The sequence below is a fragment of the Tyto alba genome, unplaced genomic scaffold (assembly GCF_018691265.1).
Source record: "Tyto alba isolate M040663 unplaced genomic scaffold, T.alba_DEE_v4.0 Super-Scaffold_33, whole genome shotgun sequence".
NCBI lineage: Eukaryota > Metazoa > Chordata > Aves > Strigiformes > Tytonidae > Tyto > Tyto alba.
In genome coordinates, this window is record NW_024881308.1 from 18,057,024 (window position 1) to 18,075,929 (window position 18,906).

The 18,906-nt window shown below is 38.2% G+C and overlaps 1 protein-coding gene across 1 annotated transcript; it reads right to left on the reverse strand.

Annotated features, from left to right (window-relative positions):
* Window positions 1–475: 475 nt before the first annotated feature.
* On the reverse strand, window positions 476–18,071 carry LOC104362469 (protein-glutamine gamma-glutamyltransferase 6). Its single transcript, XM_009968779.3, has 14 exons — window positions 17,792–18,071; window positions 16,694–16,808; window positions 14,506–14,679; window positions 14,064–14,303; window positions 9,550–9,668; window positions 8,685–8,813; window positions 8,342–8,522; window positions 7,929–8,064; window positions 6,226–6,329; window positions 5,890–6,132; window positions 4,151–4,468; window positions 3,031–3,194; window positions 2,175–2,299; window positions 476–1,118 (listed from the first exon to the last, which is right to left on the reverse strand). Exons 2-14 carry the CDS (start codon window positions 16,698–16,700, stop codon window positions 968–970), a joined length of 2,091 nt encoding a protein of 696 aa, XP_009967081.2. The 5' UTR covers window positions 16,701–16,808; window positions 17,792–18,071; the 3' UTR covers window positions 476–967.
* Window positions 18,072–18,906: the final 835 nt, after the last annotated feature.

Genomic DNA, 18,906 nt, shown 5'->3' on the forward strand with positions numbered 1-18,906 from the left:
TACGTTGCCTGCAGTAATGGAGAATTCTAAAGGCTACCTGAAAGTGCATTTCAGGTGAGACCTGGTAGCTGGCAATGTTAGGATTAGGGAACCCACAAAATAGGCATCGGTATGCAAACACTGTGACAAAGGTATGGAGTAGGGGCTGCCTGTGAACAAGTTGCACCGAGAAGGTTTGAAGACAAATGTTCCTTGTCTCCAGTGACCTTACACTGGTGGGCAAAAGGTGACAGTTATCTTGTGTTTCTGGACTTCCATATTAATGCAAGACTCTCCCTGTGCTTCAAGGTGCTTTGGACTCTGTCATGTTACATAGGAATTAAGTTACTGATTCGAATATGTACATGTGTTGTCTGCTCTGTGACAGGCTTATGCCCACAGGCTATAGAAATACTGCTGTCATGGACTCCAAACATTACTTTTTCCAGCCTTTGTAGGTTTTTTTCCCTCCCCATTCATGGAGTTACAGGTGTCACAAAATACAGAAAATAAATGAACAATGGAGGAAATGTTCTATTTTGTTAGGAAAAAGCTTGTAAAATGAAGGAAAAAGAACTTTCCTCAATCTTGTGATTTCTCATATTTCCATGGAATGCACAACTCATTACAACAGAATACAATTATATGAATAGTTTTTATTTATTGCTGACAATTAGAATGTGGTTGAAAAGAGACTGTATTAATAATCTGATGGAAAAGTGAAAACCAGGAGCTTAACAAAATAAGATTTGATAAAACAGTGGAACTATTTCTACAAGGAAGAAGCTTCATTTTTCTAGACAAGAGGACAAAAAAAAAAAGAAATACAATTAGAGACTAAATAATTAAGCACTGTGAAAGCAGGAGACTTGATTCTATTGCAGGGTCACCAATTTTTGTGGAAAGTTTCTTGCTGTCATCACTGTCCCTATACAGAGGAGTATGTCTTGCCATGTTAATGCTGAAATAGGAGATTGATTGCATCACATTATGCAGGTGCTACTGCAATGGTTACAAATCCCTTAACATGTGAAAATTTGTCACAAGAGAAGTCTACTTGCAGCTGTAAGGGCCCAGTCCTGCGAGGTGTGAATTCAAAGTAAATTTTTGATCTCTCCCTCGGTGCCAGTTGTGCCAGGCTGGAGGAGGGGGGAAAAAAAAAAACAAAAAACAAAAAAACACAATTAAATCAGGCTTGCATTGTCTTTCCTTGAGATTCCCAAGAAGAAAAACTGCATGCTACCTAGGGCATCAACAGTTACTTGAGACCCAGCCTTGGTTTTTGAGAAGTACTTAGGGTTTGAGGCCTTGTGTAGACTAAGAAATGAGAAAAGGTATTACTATCTTAATTTATTCTTGAATAGACTGATGGAAATGAGAATTGGTATGTCATGCCTCCATCTTAGGGCTGAGTGCAAGTTTTGATAACCAACACAGAATAGGAAAACTGTCATGTCAAAGTTTAGCACTCTGTCCAATGCCTGCTTGGTTCATATCACTTTGGCAATAGTATGCTTTTTGTAATCGTCAGGGTGCTTTGTTTTGTGTCTTCTTTTGGCCTAAGTTGCCTTAGTCTTTCACTGGAATAATGTTTTCCATATTTTTATGGATTATTATGTGCAAATATTTCCAGAGCCCCAGCAAGTCAGGCTTTAGGAAATTTTGCAAGCTTTAGAAAATATGAACTACTCAACACTGAGTTAATCCATAAAGCAGCCGAGTCCAGAGGAAAAGAAAAAAACCATTTTGCTCTCATGTTTTGAAAAGGCATGATTTTATCTTACTTCAAAGGAGAAGAGAGCAACTTCTTGTTTGGGCTGAAATGAGGGAAGCTATGGCAGTGTATTACTTGTTTCAGCTCAGACTTATTTTTCTAGTATTAGGGTACTGTATATAAAAAACCCAAAAAACTACATAGAAACACAAAACCAAGCTGTATAAGAAATACCAGAGACACAAAAGAATTTGACATGCCTGTTTGCTTTAGAAGGTTTTAGTTGTTAAAGAAGTTCCTACATGGAAAAAAAAAAATATCTGATTGAGAAATCATCATATCTCAATATATATTTGGTGGCATTTTTATTTTCATAAATAGCAAATATAAAGAAAGACAATTCCACCATGATTTTTCTCTTACTGGGAAACTAGACATGCTATTGGTCATATTAGAAGCACTGACTACAGCTTTCACTTACTTTATCTTGACCTGTTGATTCATCAAAGTCACTAGTAGTACACAGCAGTTCACCGGTTCAGGGAGGGGATTGGCATAGGAGATCTCTAGAGTAACAGCTTTGTTCACTACAACCCGCCGAGGAATCTAAATTGCAAAGACACGTTTCTGATCATTCACTGTTTTCCACTTTTCTGGAGCCAGACTTCAGTCAAACTGTAAGCAGAACACCTCTTGTATTTGAGGATGAATGAGATATTGGTAGGAGAAGTGAAATTTAAATGATGGCTAGTATGCCTTTCCTAATACTTGAAGCTGGATTTGGATGAGATAAACAGTGCTGTCAAGCTGTATGCAGGAGTCTGTGCACAATTTCAGTGAAATAGAGCCCTGACTATACAGACATGTCTCATTAAACCTGTCCGATCTTTGGCTTCCTGAGTGGGTTTTTTGGCACATCGTTGATTAGGGTAGAAGTGTTAAAACAATATTAACTGGACCTAGCATAGATTATGATTAAGGGTTTAAATTGGTATTTTGAGGAGTAGGCAAAGTTGTATAAGGCCAACACGTGCACTTGTCAATAACTAGAATACAGGTGAAATGAAAACAAGTTCTGATGAACGTAAAGCAGCGGCATGTGACTGGGAAAGAAAGAAGGTAACAGAGCTGTTCTGAAGAACACGGGGCACATTCAGGCAAAGATTCAAAATTGGTGTCTTGCATGCTTACTTTCTCAATTTAATTTTAGAGCAACATCTGAAATTGGGGCCTAAATTAATGCACATATCCCCAAATTCTCATCTTAAGATCTGAGCTCCAGAAAGACTCTTTAGTTATTTCTGTCTGTTCGGGACATCAGGGAGAGAACTGTTTACCTTAATGATAATGTTTGTGTCCTCTAAAATGATTGTCTTCTCCACCAGCAACTTTACCCCATGCATGTGCATGACTTCACACAAAGCAGTAACTTGGATCCTTTTGTCAGTAGTCAGATATTTTCCATAATAAGAATAAGGGATCTTTAACCGGATATGTTTCCCTGGAATTCAGACATATATTTAGGAACCTTTACATTCTCAAATAATGCGAAAGAGAGTTATTGTGAGCATTTTTGAAATTACTGAAGAGACCAGAAGATAAGACAGCTGGAGTCTGTATATATTTCTGCCTTTTGAGACTGGTTGTGTATTCCCTCTTCTGGTGTATATTCCCTCTTCTGCTTATCCTTGTCTACTTTGACTCATTTGACCCTTAAAGTTTTGAATGGAGGATTTTGGCCTGAAACTGAGGGAATCTGCTCACCTGCATTTCACTGGATTCCTGTCCCTTTGTATTTCTTAGAATTAGTGGTATAACCATTTTTATCTACTCCCTCCTTACATCCTATTTGGTTTCCTTCAGTCGAGAAGAAAGTTTGGGTCAAGTTTCACAGAGATCCTTTTCAAGTGACCTGGTCAGCTCCTCACTGTAGTCCTACAGTTTTTCTGCTGTGTATGGAAAAAATGTTTATCTTTGTAGCCCCTGGGGATGAAAAAGATCTCTATAATTGTTTTCATACCATTGGCTGTTCAAAAGAGACAGAGTTACAGTGAAACTTTTAACACTTGTCCTAGTTAATTTACATTAAAGTGTTGCCTGTTGAGTGCCAGAAAGCATATGTCTGACTTTTTTTTTGTTAAGATAAAGATGTGTTCCTATATGTATAATAATCACCAAACACACGCATAAAGTATTGCTTCTGGAGCTATAATATATATGTAGCCTTCTATATAACATTTCACGAGAGCTTCAATTCCTGGTTGAACTACTGAAAGTTTTCAGAGGGAAAAAAAAAAATCTCGTAAAATATAGTCATAAACAATGCTATTAAGAGATGAAACAAGTAGATGCACTACAAGTCTGATACAGATATGATAGTCTTGTTTCTTCCTGCCAGTTGCCTTCATGTGGCTAAGAAGAGGGATATATTGGTCCCTTAGGGACATTAAAAGTTACCTTGTTTAGAACCAAGATCCACAGAAGTGGTTGCTTTCAGGATCTCTGCCACTGTTCTCCTTGTGTACAGGATGGTTGACGCACTCATGTCCACCTTCACAGTCTTGTGGTCAAAAGTTAGGTTATTGAGAATTAAGATTAGGGTAATGTCTTTGCCAAACACTGGAGGTTCAGCCAGCTTGAATTTCCCAGAGATCCCAGGGTTTCTAATTGTCTCTGAAGGTCTTTCATCTGGAGATTCTGTGTGTCCTTCTGTGATGTTTGATCCAAATATCTTGGCCAAGGCCTTTTTATAAACTCGTCTTTCCTCAGAAGAACCTGAGCAGAGGAGAGAACCAAGAAATATTTGTCCTTTTGTTGACATTGCACCTTCTCAGTATAAAGGCTTTCGGAATTATATAGGGTGTCAGCTCTGCATCACCCAGATACATGCAATACCTAAAAGTTCCCCATATTTTTATTAGGTCTTTGTTCAGGTTTTTCACAGGAAAGTAATAAACATAATGTAATAAGGTGAATAAGTCACAAAAATGAAATGCATTTGTTTTTGGTTAGGATGCAAAAATTATTTTTCTTTGGTCAGAACATGCAGTAGTGTGATAAGTGTTACTTTGCTAATCTGATGATAACCAAACTGTATATGGTTGCACTAAAACCTTGATGAGTGAGGTATTGAAATATGACCACTGATTCTGAATGGCAAACTCTTTAAAAATTGAGATACCTGTTCCTCTTTTTTCCCCCCCCCCCTTTTTTTTTTTTAAGACGTTGAGCCATAAACATTAAGCAAACTATTATATGAAATCTGTAACCCTAAATTTAAAAAGATGGAAAAACATAGGTACCAAGTTTGTGAGGGAAGATAAAAATATTCCTGCAAACATGGCTTTTCAGTTCTCAACCTTTGCTGCTTTGTTTTCCTAAGTACAGGTGAATGACACTTCGTCCCTTTACTGTTTCCTAGTAGTTTTGTGTCCAGATTCTGATAATGTGGAGACTGAGTCCACCGGGAGCGCAAACACATAACAGCTGAACGGCTGGGTAGCTGATGGGTAGATATTGGAGCAGGAGCACAAGAGAGCCTAACTCGGTGAATTTATACAGTCAGAGAGAGATTGAGTCCCTTGTCTTGGGAGTCAGATTTAATGGGGTCTTCAGAAGGAAAGATGAGTTGGAACAGAGACAGCAAGAAAGAACTTAATTGCTGAGAGAAACTGAGCATGAAGTTATAAGGCAGACGAATGTCCAGAGTTAGAGGACTGAAGTTTAAGGTTTTAGATTAGTGGTTTGATTGTTGCCCCACTCTCTCTGCCATATATGCTGGAAAATTAGTACTTACTCATCTGTAACTTTCCATATTACAAACCTGTGCACGGTTTGTGATACATGGTGGACTCAGTTTTAAGAGGTTTTGGTATGACAGCTTGAGGGTTTGTCTGCATTGGGTAGTAAAATGTATTTTAAAGCCCTGTTTTGTGTATGTATCACATTTTATAGTTCTACGTAAGGGACCAAAGTATATTTTGTATTGTGTCTTAATAAGGAAACTACTAAATACACAAAACCAGAAATGTAACACCAATTGTATTAAGAAAGTAGTCTGAGAACACTGGCAGAAATATTTCCTGAAGGGAGAGATGCTCAAAGAAAACGGGATACCCATCCTAGCTTTCTAGAACCAAGAATTCAGTAGGAGATAATTGTGATAACAAGGAGATTATTTGTGATAATTCCTTTACCTTCTGGATATTTGTAATTATGGGTGACATCCACACGGGAATTGCTGCCCACAGCTTTGGTGCTGATAAACCTGCCAATTATTTCCGTATCACAATAAACTCTTTTCTTAGTTCCATCATTGTATACAATCCATCTGTTGCAATCTGCATTCACCTCCGTATACACAAATAAAGTGTCATAATCCAAGTTTACATCACCTTCTTTGATGGCTATGACAGATGCAGGGCCACACTGAAATAATCCTAAAACATGAGAGGGGAAAAAAGTCAAACCTTGTTAGTTGTGCTCAGTTTGGAGAAGAAATGTTAAGTCATGCTAATAACTTATGCTATCACCTTTGCTTTGTTCTTGTGGAGTTGCATCTAAAACCTGCCATCCATTGTATGATGATCCCAAGTCTGGGCGAATAAACCAGCTTTCATTCCAGACGTGATAATCCCTGAAGACAAAGAACAGTGTGTAGAAAGCATAGAAATAGAGACATACGAGCATCCAATTTGAAAGGAGTATGGGATTTTGTTTTTTTAAAGATTCTCTAAGATGTGACAAGCTGTCTAGTTACAGGAACTCACTACCTCTTTCAAATGATAAATTTACTGCCTGCTTTTGAGGTGTAGACTTCAGGGCAAGGAGGGAGAGAATATAGATGTCAACAGCTTGTTTTGGGAGAAATATGAACTATAACTGAAAGACTTAATTAAGCCTTGAGTGTAGGCAACACTTGATGATTGTGTTTAGTAATCTTCAAATGTGGGAAATTCTTTATTTCAATAGAAACTTAACATAGCTATACTGGGTCAGATAAATGCTCATAAAGTCCAGTAGTCCATTTGTATTAGTGCGCAGCACTAGATGTTTAGAAAACAGGTAAGAACAGCACGTGAGTAGAATGACCCTTCCCCTGATATGCTCTATGATTTCTTGCAGTTTGAATTAGGGACTTTCTGAATTAGTCATTATATTGAGACTACTGGGCTTAGTGGTCATTAGTCATCTTATTCTCTATGAAAATCTTTTGTCCTGTTTAAAAACTCCTTACAGGTTTGTTTTCAACAGCATCCAGTGGTAATGAGTTCCACAAACTCCGAAAGGAAAGGAGAGCATGAAAGATTGGTAAACGTAGGTCACAGGAACACCCTGAAAAGATGATTTGTTGGCTGAATTTTGTTCAGAGGCTAATACTTTTAAGGAATTTAAGAGATGACTTTCCATATCCTTCAATCACATACACTCAGTGAAAACAGGCTAAGTAAAGATGATACTTTAGGCGAAGCCTAGCGTGCACAGAGACTTTGAGCTATATGATATATCCTTGGGCTTAGTTAGTTCACTTTCTGAAAAGTGGCTGCAGAGTAAAGATTTTAAAACTGAAGGGCAACCGAAGTATAAAACTATATTATTTAGAGAAAATAATATTTTCTTGGCTACTCAAATTTTGGGGCTTGATTGATAATCATGGATCACTTGCAGATTACAGCAGTGGACTACAGTGTCCAGTAAACAGGTTGGGAGGTGTTTGGATTGTTCTCTCTTTTTTTCTGCTCCTACAAAGGGAATGTCTAGTTAAAGGAATGCTGGAGAACTTCTTGGGGAGGCCCCCATCTACCCGGGGAGTATGACAAGCCAAGCTGAGAAACACAGGCTTTGAATGTGTGATAAGAGAAAATTATGGAAGCAGTAGACCAGTTAGGAGCATGGAAGGTACACAGCTGCGTTATCAGGAGCAGACTGGTTAGGGGTCAGTAGTTAAAAGAGCCTTGGGAACTGGTACACTGTCAGTGGAAACATACTTTTTTAAAAAAGTTGCAACTTGTTTGAGGCCAGGGACTGCAGAAAATTGGGCTGGTTGGTTGTTTGAAGTAACTGTTATCTGAAACCCATGAAGTATGTTTTCTTTCCAAATTGATATCTAGTGTATTAGTTTAGATATTTGTATTAAATTTTGTCCACTTGGTTGCTTTTTTACTACTAGTGTTCATGTTTAAGTCTTACAAATCCTCTCTCTAATTATCAGTGAGATGCAAAAAATTGTATTTACCACGTGGAATCCTTGCTGATATTAAGACTCTTTCCAGAGCTGTCATAGTATTTATCAATACTCAGGTTTCTATCCACATCATGGGCAGAGTTAAAGTTTGAAACCAAACGAGTTGGAATCCCCAAGCACCTCAGAACTGAAATATATTACAAAAAAAACAAAACAAAACAAAAATAAAAACAAAAGCAAAACCACACAGACAAATAAACAAACAACAAAACCCCACAGCTTTAGTTCAATGATTACACATATCTGAGAAACAAACTTAGGTGCCTAAATATTTTGTGATTCTTCAGCATTTTCCATCTTCAGAGGACTGTTCCTCTTGTAGAATTAATTGCGTTGTAGTTTTGATAAAACCAGAGGTCACAAATACCTCCGTTTTACCACAGCCCTCTATTCTTAAAGCTTACCTGTACACATCACACCTGCAAAAACCCAGCACTGGCCATACTGAACAGGCTTGTAGTTGTCCTGACGCCATTTCTGGAGAATTACCACACTGCCATCCCATCTGGATGGATTCTCATGTGAATGGAAACTTCCTTGCCACTTTCCTAGGAGAACTCCGTTATCATTATCATTTCCATTGATCTAAAAATAGGCCGGTGGACAGAATGCACAAAATCAATTATGTGTAATGCACTGTATCCAGTTAATTATATAGCTTAAGGTGCAGGTGGCTGAGTCTCAGCGGTATAACTAATGCTTTCTGCCTAAGCATGTGGAACTCAGATTAAGTTGTCCATTTCTTACCATGGAACTGATGACTCGGCCCACATATTTAGGATCTCCTCTTCGGGATACATCAATGGCTGGGTCCTGGCGATAGTACAGGCTCAGATCAAGCATGGTGAGACAGATGTTTAGAAGGTGGTCTTGAAACTGATCAGACAAGATAAGTTTTTAGGAAAATAGATATTTTGCCAAGCAGAATTAGAGGAGGTTCTACTGCAATTCCTCCTTTCTAAGATATTCCAGCCCAAAGGTGATAAGGACAGTGAGGCACAGAGACAGTGGTGTGCAGTTCACACTGGAATATTGGCTTAAGAGAGGGCTAACTAAATAAAGCAAAAATTTGGCAGGATACCGTGGATCTTATTCTGACTGCAGTTATTAGATTCTCTTGAGTTATAGCCCTGGAAACATTCAAGGTCAGGTTGGATGGGACTTTGAGCAACTTGATGTAGTTGAAGGTGTCCCTGCTCATCGCAGGGAGATTGGAGTAAAAGGTCTTTAAAAGGTCCCAACCCAAACCATTCTGTGGTTCAATGTCAATGTCAATTCTGGCCCACTGTAACTGCATCACAAGAATAGTGGGTGTGTTGGAGCCACACGAGTATATTGTCACCTGTACTTTGGATGTTTTTATCACAGATGAGGTGCACACTTGTACCATGAGCTTGACGCGCATGTGGAAGTCAGACCTAGCTGCAGTGCTGTGCTAAGCCATCTTTCACACCAACGTCCTATAAGGCACACAGTGAGCAAACCACGAGTAAGACTACCCGGATTTATTCAGTTTTCATATAAATAGGCATACCTATCAGAGAGGCAAATAATGATAAGAGAAAATGCTTCTGGAGACAGAAAGAGCCCAAATGAATTCCCTGTGGCTTACCTGTCCATAGTACCATCCTCTTGCTTCAATGTACTTTGCATTGCCCACAAAGATTATTCCATTTTCATTTAGAACATATTCTTGTCTCTCACTTTCATTAGCCATGTAGACATCATCACCTGAAACAAAGTTGGACATGCTTTTACACTTAAAGCTAGGAATACTAGCAACCTTCGAGAAAACATTTGTATCTTGATCTGGCAACGGGAAAACTACTATTTGGAAAATGCATTGTCACAGTTCAGTGAACATGTACAGTTCAGTGAAAATGCCTGCTATTATATATGACCGGGGCGGGGGGGGAAGAGCAAATCATGGTACATTACTCCAACTTTTTTCCCTAATTTTAGTATAGCCTTTGCGTATTATCTAAATGTCCCCTATCTGTGCATTGTATTTTTTTGAGGAAGATGGAGAAAAGTCCAGGCTACCTCACTGGATTTTTGTGCCCTCTCAGGGTAGTTAGAAGTAGAATAGACATTTGAAAAGAATCACACAAATGACATTTTTCTCTGCTTTCCAGTCATTTTCATCTTGTTTTAAGATTCCTAAATGTAGATCTCTACTTGCCTGATCCAAAGTGCTATCAGGAATGTTATTAGGATAGCCTGCTCAACCGTTCACTTTGATTTCATTGTTACTCTTTGTTTTCTCTAGTCTGTGGCACAGTATCTAGCTGCTATGAAAGCACTGGCTTCCCACAGATGTTTAGGTTGTTTTGATCATTTTTTAGGTAGCAATATCTACTTGGCTCTGTGTTTAATTTCACAGTTTAAAATTACTTTCTGAAAGCTTCAGCATTTCAAGAAATACATATAAAAATCAGCTTTTCTATTTTATTGAGTAAACTTCTTTGCCTTCCTAGGAACTCCTCATCCTTCTCTTCCTGCAAAAAAAATACTGTAATTTATTTAAAAACTTATATCACATGACATAAGTCTATTTTCATGGTGGCAGTCCACACTCCACAGATCTTTTTTTTTTTTTTTTTTTTTAAATGATATCATCATTGTTTATTCCCAAGCTTTTGGGCCAGCATTCACCTAGAGATCTGTGTGCAGTTCCAGGTGCTGCACTTCAAGATGTGGAAAGGAGCACTGAGAATGCTCAGCAATCCTGAAAATATGACGTATGAAGAAAATACAACTTATGAAATAATTAAGAATTATTTAAGGTAGAAAGAAACGGGGGTGAGGACTTGGGCAAGCATTGGAATCAATTCCAGAAATTCTTGTGAAGGGGATGGGGCAGATGGGGAGTAATCGGCTCTTGGTGGCTATCATATGTAGGATGAGAAGTTATATGCTAAAATCCAAGCAAAAAAGATTTGGTTAATTAATAGGGAAAAAATTGTAACGGAAAGGCTAGTGTTTTATTGGAGTGAATTGTTGGGAGAGGTCCTGGAGCTTCCGTAATGGCTGACCATTGAGAAGGAATTCAAGACCTGTCAGAAATGACCAAAGTGCTAAACTGAACCTGCCTTAGAGCATGGTGTGGGACTACATAACTTCCTAAAATCCTTCTAGCCCTATGAGTTTATGATTCTGAGCAATCTAAATGTCCTCCTGTAATCACTTGAAGAACATCTTTTTTCCCCTAAGGTTTATATACTCTCAATTATAGTGTTCTAGAGTCAGTTCTTTGAATAAGTGTACTTAGATTTCTTTTTATAAAAACACTATTCCTACCAAAAACTCAGAGCAAAATTGACATTACTCTAAAAGGAGGAAAAAAAGCCACAGCATACCCAAGTAGTCTCTTCAAGTATGACTAAACAATAGCATCCCCTTCTGTTACTCTCAGTACGCAAGGAGGAAAAAAAGGAAAAAAAACCCAAAAAACAAAAAACCAATGCAATTGGCTGCGATAGTCCTCTTTTGTGACAGTTATAGAAAGACCACTATAGACCTAATCCTTTATTAAATTAATTCCTTTTAATACAGAAATACAAAGTTGATATATCTTCTGTCCTCTCAAAGTTAAAGTTTATCCTGGTGTAGTGAAAAACAAGCAGGATATAAATTTCTACTGATAGTTTTTAATCAATATGTAAGTATGCTTTCTAATATAGGTATGCTTCTAGTCTTTGCTTCATGTAATCTCTGTTACAGAAACAAGTGGCAAGTATCAGACATCTACGGAAAAAGATGCATTCTATAAAATTCTCAAACCTTTTATCCCCTCAAGTTTTACAATTGACATGTTCACTGATGAGCTATAGATAAGCAGTGTATGATCATTCAATTAATTCATGATTGGCATTCTTCAGTCATTAACTGTACATTCCTTCAGTAGTATTTGGACATAATGTATCGTTATCAGAGGCTGGCTTGCAAGTATCTTAAAGTCTCTTAAGGACACTTAAAGAGAAATCTATTAATGTTAAAACATCACTTTTGTTTTAACCACAGGTTTGAAACAAATACGTCGATGAATTAATAAGCTTATTGGTTTCTTACCACTGTGGTAAGATCAGTATTTTCTGTGTCCAAATTCTGTATTTATTTCAGATATACTACCTCTGAAACTAACTGCTTTCGGTTTGCTAAACTAGAAATTCTGTCTTGTCCAAAGGCTTTTCATGTGTTCAGTTATCCTAGTAACCCTACAGTGAACATATTTTAGTTCATAATTCCTGTTCAGGAATGATTAACTGAAAGAAGATTCCAAATGAGATCTTGTCACTTCATACAATGGTATTAATATTTAAAACTGAGTAACTGTGTCCTTTAATACAGTTTAAGTTTGCATTATGCATTTTTCAGGGCCATTTCACTTTCGTTCTCTTTCTTTGATTAACAAGTACTTTCACATTCTTCATGATTTCCAGTGGGTAAGTCTGACATTGAAATTACTGTTATGTCTCCCTGAACGTATGGGGTTTTATTTCATAATATTTTATCTTATCCCTACTCAACTATTCCAGTCTCTAAGGTCAGGCAGTTATTTCTGTGTGGTATCCCAGCCCACCTGTGTATGGGCAATGCTGCTTAATGTCAGCATATCAAAATCAGTAATGAACTATTTGATTAGAGTATTTTTTTCAGATGACACTTAAGGATCCACTCGTAGCTTTTCTCCAACCCAGTGCTTTTCCCTTTATCTCTAGTCCTGACTGTTTCTTTGTACTTTACTGATATTACAGTTTAAGCTGGAAAAGACAGGAATTGATTCATAATGAATAACTTCCCATGTAGAACCATATCTACAGACCAGATCTGCCATTTATCCTTTGCTGAGAAAATATAATTTTGTTCTCTTCTGCTGTGATACTATAGTGGTAATGTACCCTCAAACTGAATCTATTCCTGCTTGTCAGGGCCAGGGAGCTATTCCACTCTGCAGAAGCTTACTCATCAGCATCCTAATTTAAGGACACTCCGTTTTGTTTGACAGTGGTCACTGCATTGTCTGATAAAACTGGAGGGCTCTTCTGCAAAATCATTAGTTTTAAACTGGAATGGTGCAGCTTAATTTTTCTCAGTTTTCATCTGAGAACAGTTTGTCTGGTCTCACGAGTACCACTGCTACTCTGGTGTTCCAGTTCAAATAAGCTGTCAAATAATTCAGTCTCTGCAGTGTGGTTTCCATCAATTAGAAGTTACGCTCCAAGTGATCTTTCAGGGAGTTCTGGAAAGATTTTCCCTCAGGACTGTCTGTGCAGAGACAATACGTGTTTCCTGAACATAGCTCTATAATTATCTCTGTCTTCCAAGACATGCTGAGCTAATTAGCAGCTTTTTTTCATCTTGGACTTTGACATATTTGTTAGTGGCCGTTGACTCGCATATGGTCACAGAAGAAAATAGTGGATGATTGTGTGATTGTGGTTTGTTTTTTTTGTTTGTTTTTTTTTTTTTTTTAAAATAAGTGATTAGTCACTTGGCTGGCTAAGAGACCACTTAACTGTAGAGTGGTATATTTTAAGGCTAATCTAGGTTTCTAGACTATGTCATATTTGCAAAATCAGAGTTTAGGAGTTTGCATTTCTTCTGCAACATGCTGAAGCTGCAGAAATAGAAAGTGGATCAGGAAGAGATGTCCCTTTTTAACCCATGATGAAAGACATGGGAAATGCCAGTCTTCGTTACACTAGCTCTCTATCAGTTTTTATAAAGTTAGTTGAGCTATTGTCTTTGCAGTTAACATCTACAAGAGCAGTTTTGCTTTGATTTAGGTGCAAGTCAAGGATGTTACTGTATGTTTGCTTCAAGTTCTGAGAAATACATGCATTTATGAAAGTCTCTCCACCCTCATCTACAGAAAAAGTGATCTGGTCAGTCCTGAAGAAAGAGTCTATGGTATCACCACATATAGCACATTTCATTAGGCTAAAAGGTTGGGGCTTGTGCAGCAGCAGCTTTTTAATGTAGTAGAACCAGATATCCTAACAGATAACTGAGATTGTTGCTACTGGCAACCTGAAGAGAGACAACTTGAGGGAGCAGGTTCATTGTGCAAAGATGAAAGCAAATAGGTCAGTTACATTCAAGAGCAAAGGCACTGGTACCTACCTGGGCACCAAGGGTTGAAGAGTAACACAAATTGGCCCAGGAATCTGGAGAAGATCTTGTTCCCTGAGGTTACCTGGAGGATGAGGTTGTATCGTCCAATGACAGCATTGGCTGGGCTGGATATTGTAAAGTTCATATAGCCAGACTCACTGGGTCCTTGAACAGCACTCCAGCCACTTGTCCCCACCTCAGAGAGGTTAAATACAGCCTTTGTACGATGAGATTCTGAGGGGGATGGTCCTGCCAGAAAGAAGCGGTAATTGGTTTCCATTCCAGAGTGTGGTTTCAATATTAACCTCACACTTGAAATGATCACATTGCGGGGGGAAAAAAAGCATTAAAAATACACGAAGAAAAATTACATCTCTAAATAGAATAAGGGGAGAACTACAAGGGATAAAGACCAGTTATGTGAGAACCTGATTTAAGCTAAGAGTGTTACCTATTTCAGTGACAAATGCTAGGCTCTCCCCAGTCTCCTTTGGTCTGTTGAAGTACAGGGTAATAGTGAAGGCTTGTCCTCGCCTTACAGTCAACTCCGTGTTGGCATATCTGTCAGTATGGTGTGTGCCTGCATTGACCGATGGCTGCCAGCTGATATGTGTTGGTGTCAGATCTGTAAAACAGAAGAAAAGACATGAAGAAGTATCCAGAATGGAAAGAAGTCATTTGCTACTAATTGGCATGATGAAGTTGCTAAGAGCAGCTATATTTTACTGAAGGAAGGACAACTAAAAAGCAGATGCTCCATTAAATTGATTAAGACTAGTGGTCAATAATAGAAATTTCTGCTTGGATTTTCCTACAGGGCTGTCATACACCGAGGACTTCTATACTTCCTATATAGTGCTGGATGCTGTTATAGTGCTGGACTTAGAAAAACATTTACAGGGGCAAATGAATGTAATTTCACTGTCAGCACCAAATAAAGTGGCCTGTAGCCCCTCTACACTTTCAACTTATGTATTTTTAGGATCCCATAAATGGCTATTAGGACATCTTACTTTTCCTGCTTATATCCTGATGCCGTTTGGCCTAGAGTAGGGAAAGATGCATAGTGAGAGAGTATCTGGCTTGTATGAATGAACAAGAGGCATTTGAGGACATAAGCTGGAGGTTTTGACAAAGTTTTGACAAATCAGTCTGTCTGAATTAATTCTGTCCAAAGTGACAACCGGACCACTGGGATTCCTGTTCTAGTAGGCACCACCTGTGTGTCCTAGAGGAATTATGATGACTTAGCGTGCTTGGAGTTCTCAGATATAGAGTGTCCTCCTGCATGCATACTGTTATTATGGTCTGTGGTTTAAAACCCATAAAGTGGCTTTTGCTACCTTAAATGCTAAACTACTTTTTTGGCAAGCATGTGTGTGACCTTCCTTGCAAGATTGTTTTCTCTTCTATAGTTCATGTTTTATTGCCATGCTCATATGTGAGCAGTTATACTGTCTTAGGGAGCTCTGAGAGGCACCATCCTCTGTTTTTATACCAGCCCTATGAGACTCCACAGAGTACACCTGGAACATTGTGTTGCAGTTTTTGGCAAACGCTCAGGGCAAGTACCTTGGTGAGGATTCTTCCAAATCACATTTATTAATGCTAGTATCATAAACGCAATGGGGGGGGGGGGGGGGGGGGGGAGGCAGAATGGGGGCACATGACTGCCACCATTTTAAAGGGAATTCAAAAGAAAACAATAACAACAACAACAAAAAGAGTGGGATGGAAAGGATGGATTAAGGCCTATGGCACAACGCACTATTACGGTAGGGATCTTCAAATAACCTTCCAAGTCTATCTCATACCATATAGCATAGCAATCAAATACTAAGTCAGGTCTGAAACAATATAGCTGCATACTAAACTACAATTTATTTATAATTTCTGAAGAAGTAAAAGTAAAAACTAACTTATGCAAAAAAAGTGCCATAATTAAATTCAAGGGAGAAGAATTTTTTTCTTTGTAGTCTAAGACCACAAAGAAGTAACGTGAGTAAGCGTTGATGGGCTGAAAAAGAGAATCTTTAGCATGACTATCTGGGACAACAGTGAACTGCAGTAGGCTAATGCACTCCCTGAAAAGCAACATTTTAAAAACTGATTGGAAAATGTTTGCTTCATCGTTAAACAAGAGAGAAGCCTGCTTTGCAATTACCCAGTTCAATAATAATCTTTATTTTAAACTTTAAAAAGCAGAGATTTTGTTATTGCTATTTTGCTTTGGTAGAGTTTTAAGGCATCTTTGATTTCCCATCTGTAGGCTCCATGCTTACAGCTCCATTAGGATGGATTACACTAATTTTGTTAATACAAAGCGTTAACACTTCTGAAATAGCATTTAAGTAAATAAAGGGTTTAGATGAAGTTCTGCATGGTACCTTTTGAAGTAATGGGAATTTATTTTATTTTTTTTCCTCCAGAATATCCTCTGCTTAGCTTAAAAATTATTGTCAAACAGGTCTTAATAATAACAACAATAAAACATTGAAAATGAAGTTCAAGAATAAATTACAATATAAAATTTCCTTTGGATAAGAAACCTGAGCAGATACCTGTAGGGCATGCATCTCAAGGAAACCGTCCTGAATAAAATACCTGCTGAAGGGAAGCAAATGACACGCAGAACTCACCTGCCATTCCCTCAGCTTATGAGAATTGCATACAACTTCTACTTTGTTCTTCAAGGATGTCCAAGTCACATTAATCATAAAAAGAAAAAACCCAGCAACCTTTTCGTGCTGTCAGCTGAAATTTGAGAGAAGGGAGAGGTACTTAGCAGTTGTTATTAATACCTGTAGACTTGTCAAATGAATTAACTAGTTCCTATAATATATGTATGTCTAATGCCAATGTTCCTACTCAACGTGGGTGTAATTATGGGACAAGATACCAGAATTATTTACTCAGAGGAAATGCGTTCTCTTGAACCCCAAGACAAGAAGAACTTCCTACAAAGGATAATAGGTGTGCCGTGAATAAGTTATATTTAAGGATGAGGAAACAGGGAGTGTGGTTGGGCGCAAAAGCCATATAAAGGAAAAAGGAGCATTTCCCGATTACTTAACTTCCAGATTGGTTAATGTCACTTCTGGTTTTGTTCAACAGCTGTGAGTTGGTTTTAGAGGGTTTTTTGGGGTCTCAAATTATCTCCAACACTCTCTGACTTATGAGAAATTATAACTTCTCAGCAGAAACAAATGTATATTTACCTGTTGTGTTAGCCAGCTCCATGCTACTATTTCACCAAAAGTTTTATTTTGGAATGAACCCCCAAACTATTAACCATGAGTAGTTTTTATCAGTGCAAACTCTAAGACTGTCTATCTTCACACCTGTGAATACATTTTTGTACCCTCAGTTAAAAGTGTACAGGTAATAAAGTGACATGGTTGTGGGGAGGAATATTTATCTGTTTAAGATTTCAGAGCATCAGTGATCATGTTTTAGTAAAGTAAAGACTTGAAAAATAGTCTGAGTTTTAAGTTACAAAGGAAAAAAAAAAAAAAAAAAGAACCAGAAATTAAGCTGCTGCTAAACAGCTGTTCCTAAGGTTGCTTTTACAAAAAATTGGCTTCTTGCGCCTTTTTGAGAAATTTTGTTTTGTTACCACAAAGACGAAGAGAGTACTTGCTTATATGGCATTCATGCCAGCCCTATCCTGAAAGAAAAAAAACTAAAACTTTTCACACTTGGCAGCAGTATATCTGATATGGTGTATCTCCACTTACATTATAATTCAGAGATCCTTCTTCCTCTTGGAAGTTGCTGGGATGTTCAGGTTGTCAAAACTTGTTCCAGGGATCACCTCAAATGGGTTTGATTGCTGTTCAGAGCTACTTTAGTTGGTCTTTTTTCCTTAATATTCCTTGGAAACCATAAGAGCCACAAGCTTCTGATGTTACCTGATCTTCACACACAGCCCTAGTGACAAACCGCATCAACCAGTTCTTAAGTTTAGGCATTCAGTACTTACAGTGATTGCTTCAGATGTTACACATTACTCCTGCTGGAGTATGACTATTTCCTTTCTTCTTCCTTGCTACTCATATAAGTAATTAAATCTAAGAACACTTTTTCTGTCTCGGCTGCAGCCACCGCCTTTACCTCTGTATGACACGCCCACAGTGGTGTTCACCAAGCCACCAGAACCTCTCTCTCAGACTGGCCTACATCCCAAACTGGCACCTGCTAGTCCACACCTTCACCACAGCAAAGCATCAGCAACTGCTTTTGTAATCCCTTTGGAATGCAGTGGTCATGGTTCCTAAGTGACTAATGATTTAACATTGTCACAGGTGTTTTCCTAGCTTAATTCCACCCACCCATCATCCAAAATGGTTCAAAATATTTTGTTCCTCCTTTTTCCCTTGTTTCAGAGCCTTAACATTGCAGTGCAGTTTAATAACTTCCAGAGTAAAACATACTCCTATTTCATTCATAGCCTTCATAATTTTGTTTGCTCAGGTATTGTGCTATCATATCCTCAGGGTAACTGATCAGTATTAACTGATCCTCAGGGTATCGGTATAACTTCCACAAAAAATGTTGCAGAATACCTTCTGTGAGTCTGTATTCGTGTAGGTACACATTTACTTAGACACATTAACTTCATGTGCACGTGAAGCATTACAGGGGAAGGGTGTTGCTTTCCTTTTAATTCCCCTAGAGGTCCGATTTCCAAGCTTCTCTCGTTTCTGCTAGTGCAATTCACTTGACTTTAGCATAGTCTGGTTGTGTTCATGCATGCAAGAGGTGTAAAAAGTCATTAGGTGTATATGCACATTCTACATCCAAGGCTATGCTTGAACTTCAGCTTCTACTGTTTGGTCTACGTGATGAAAGC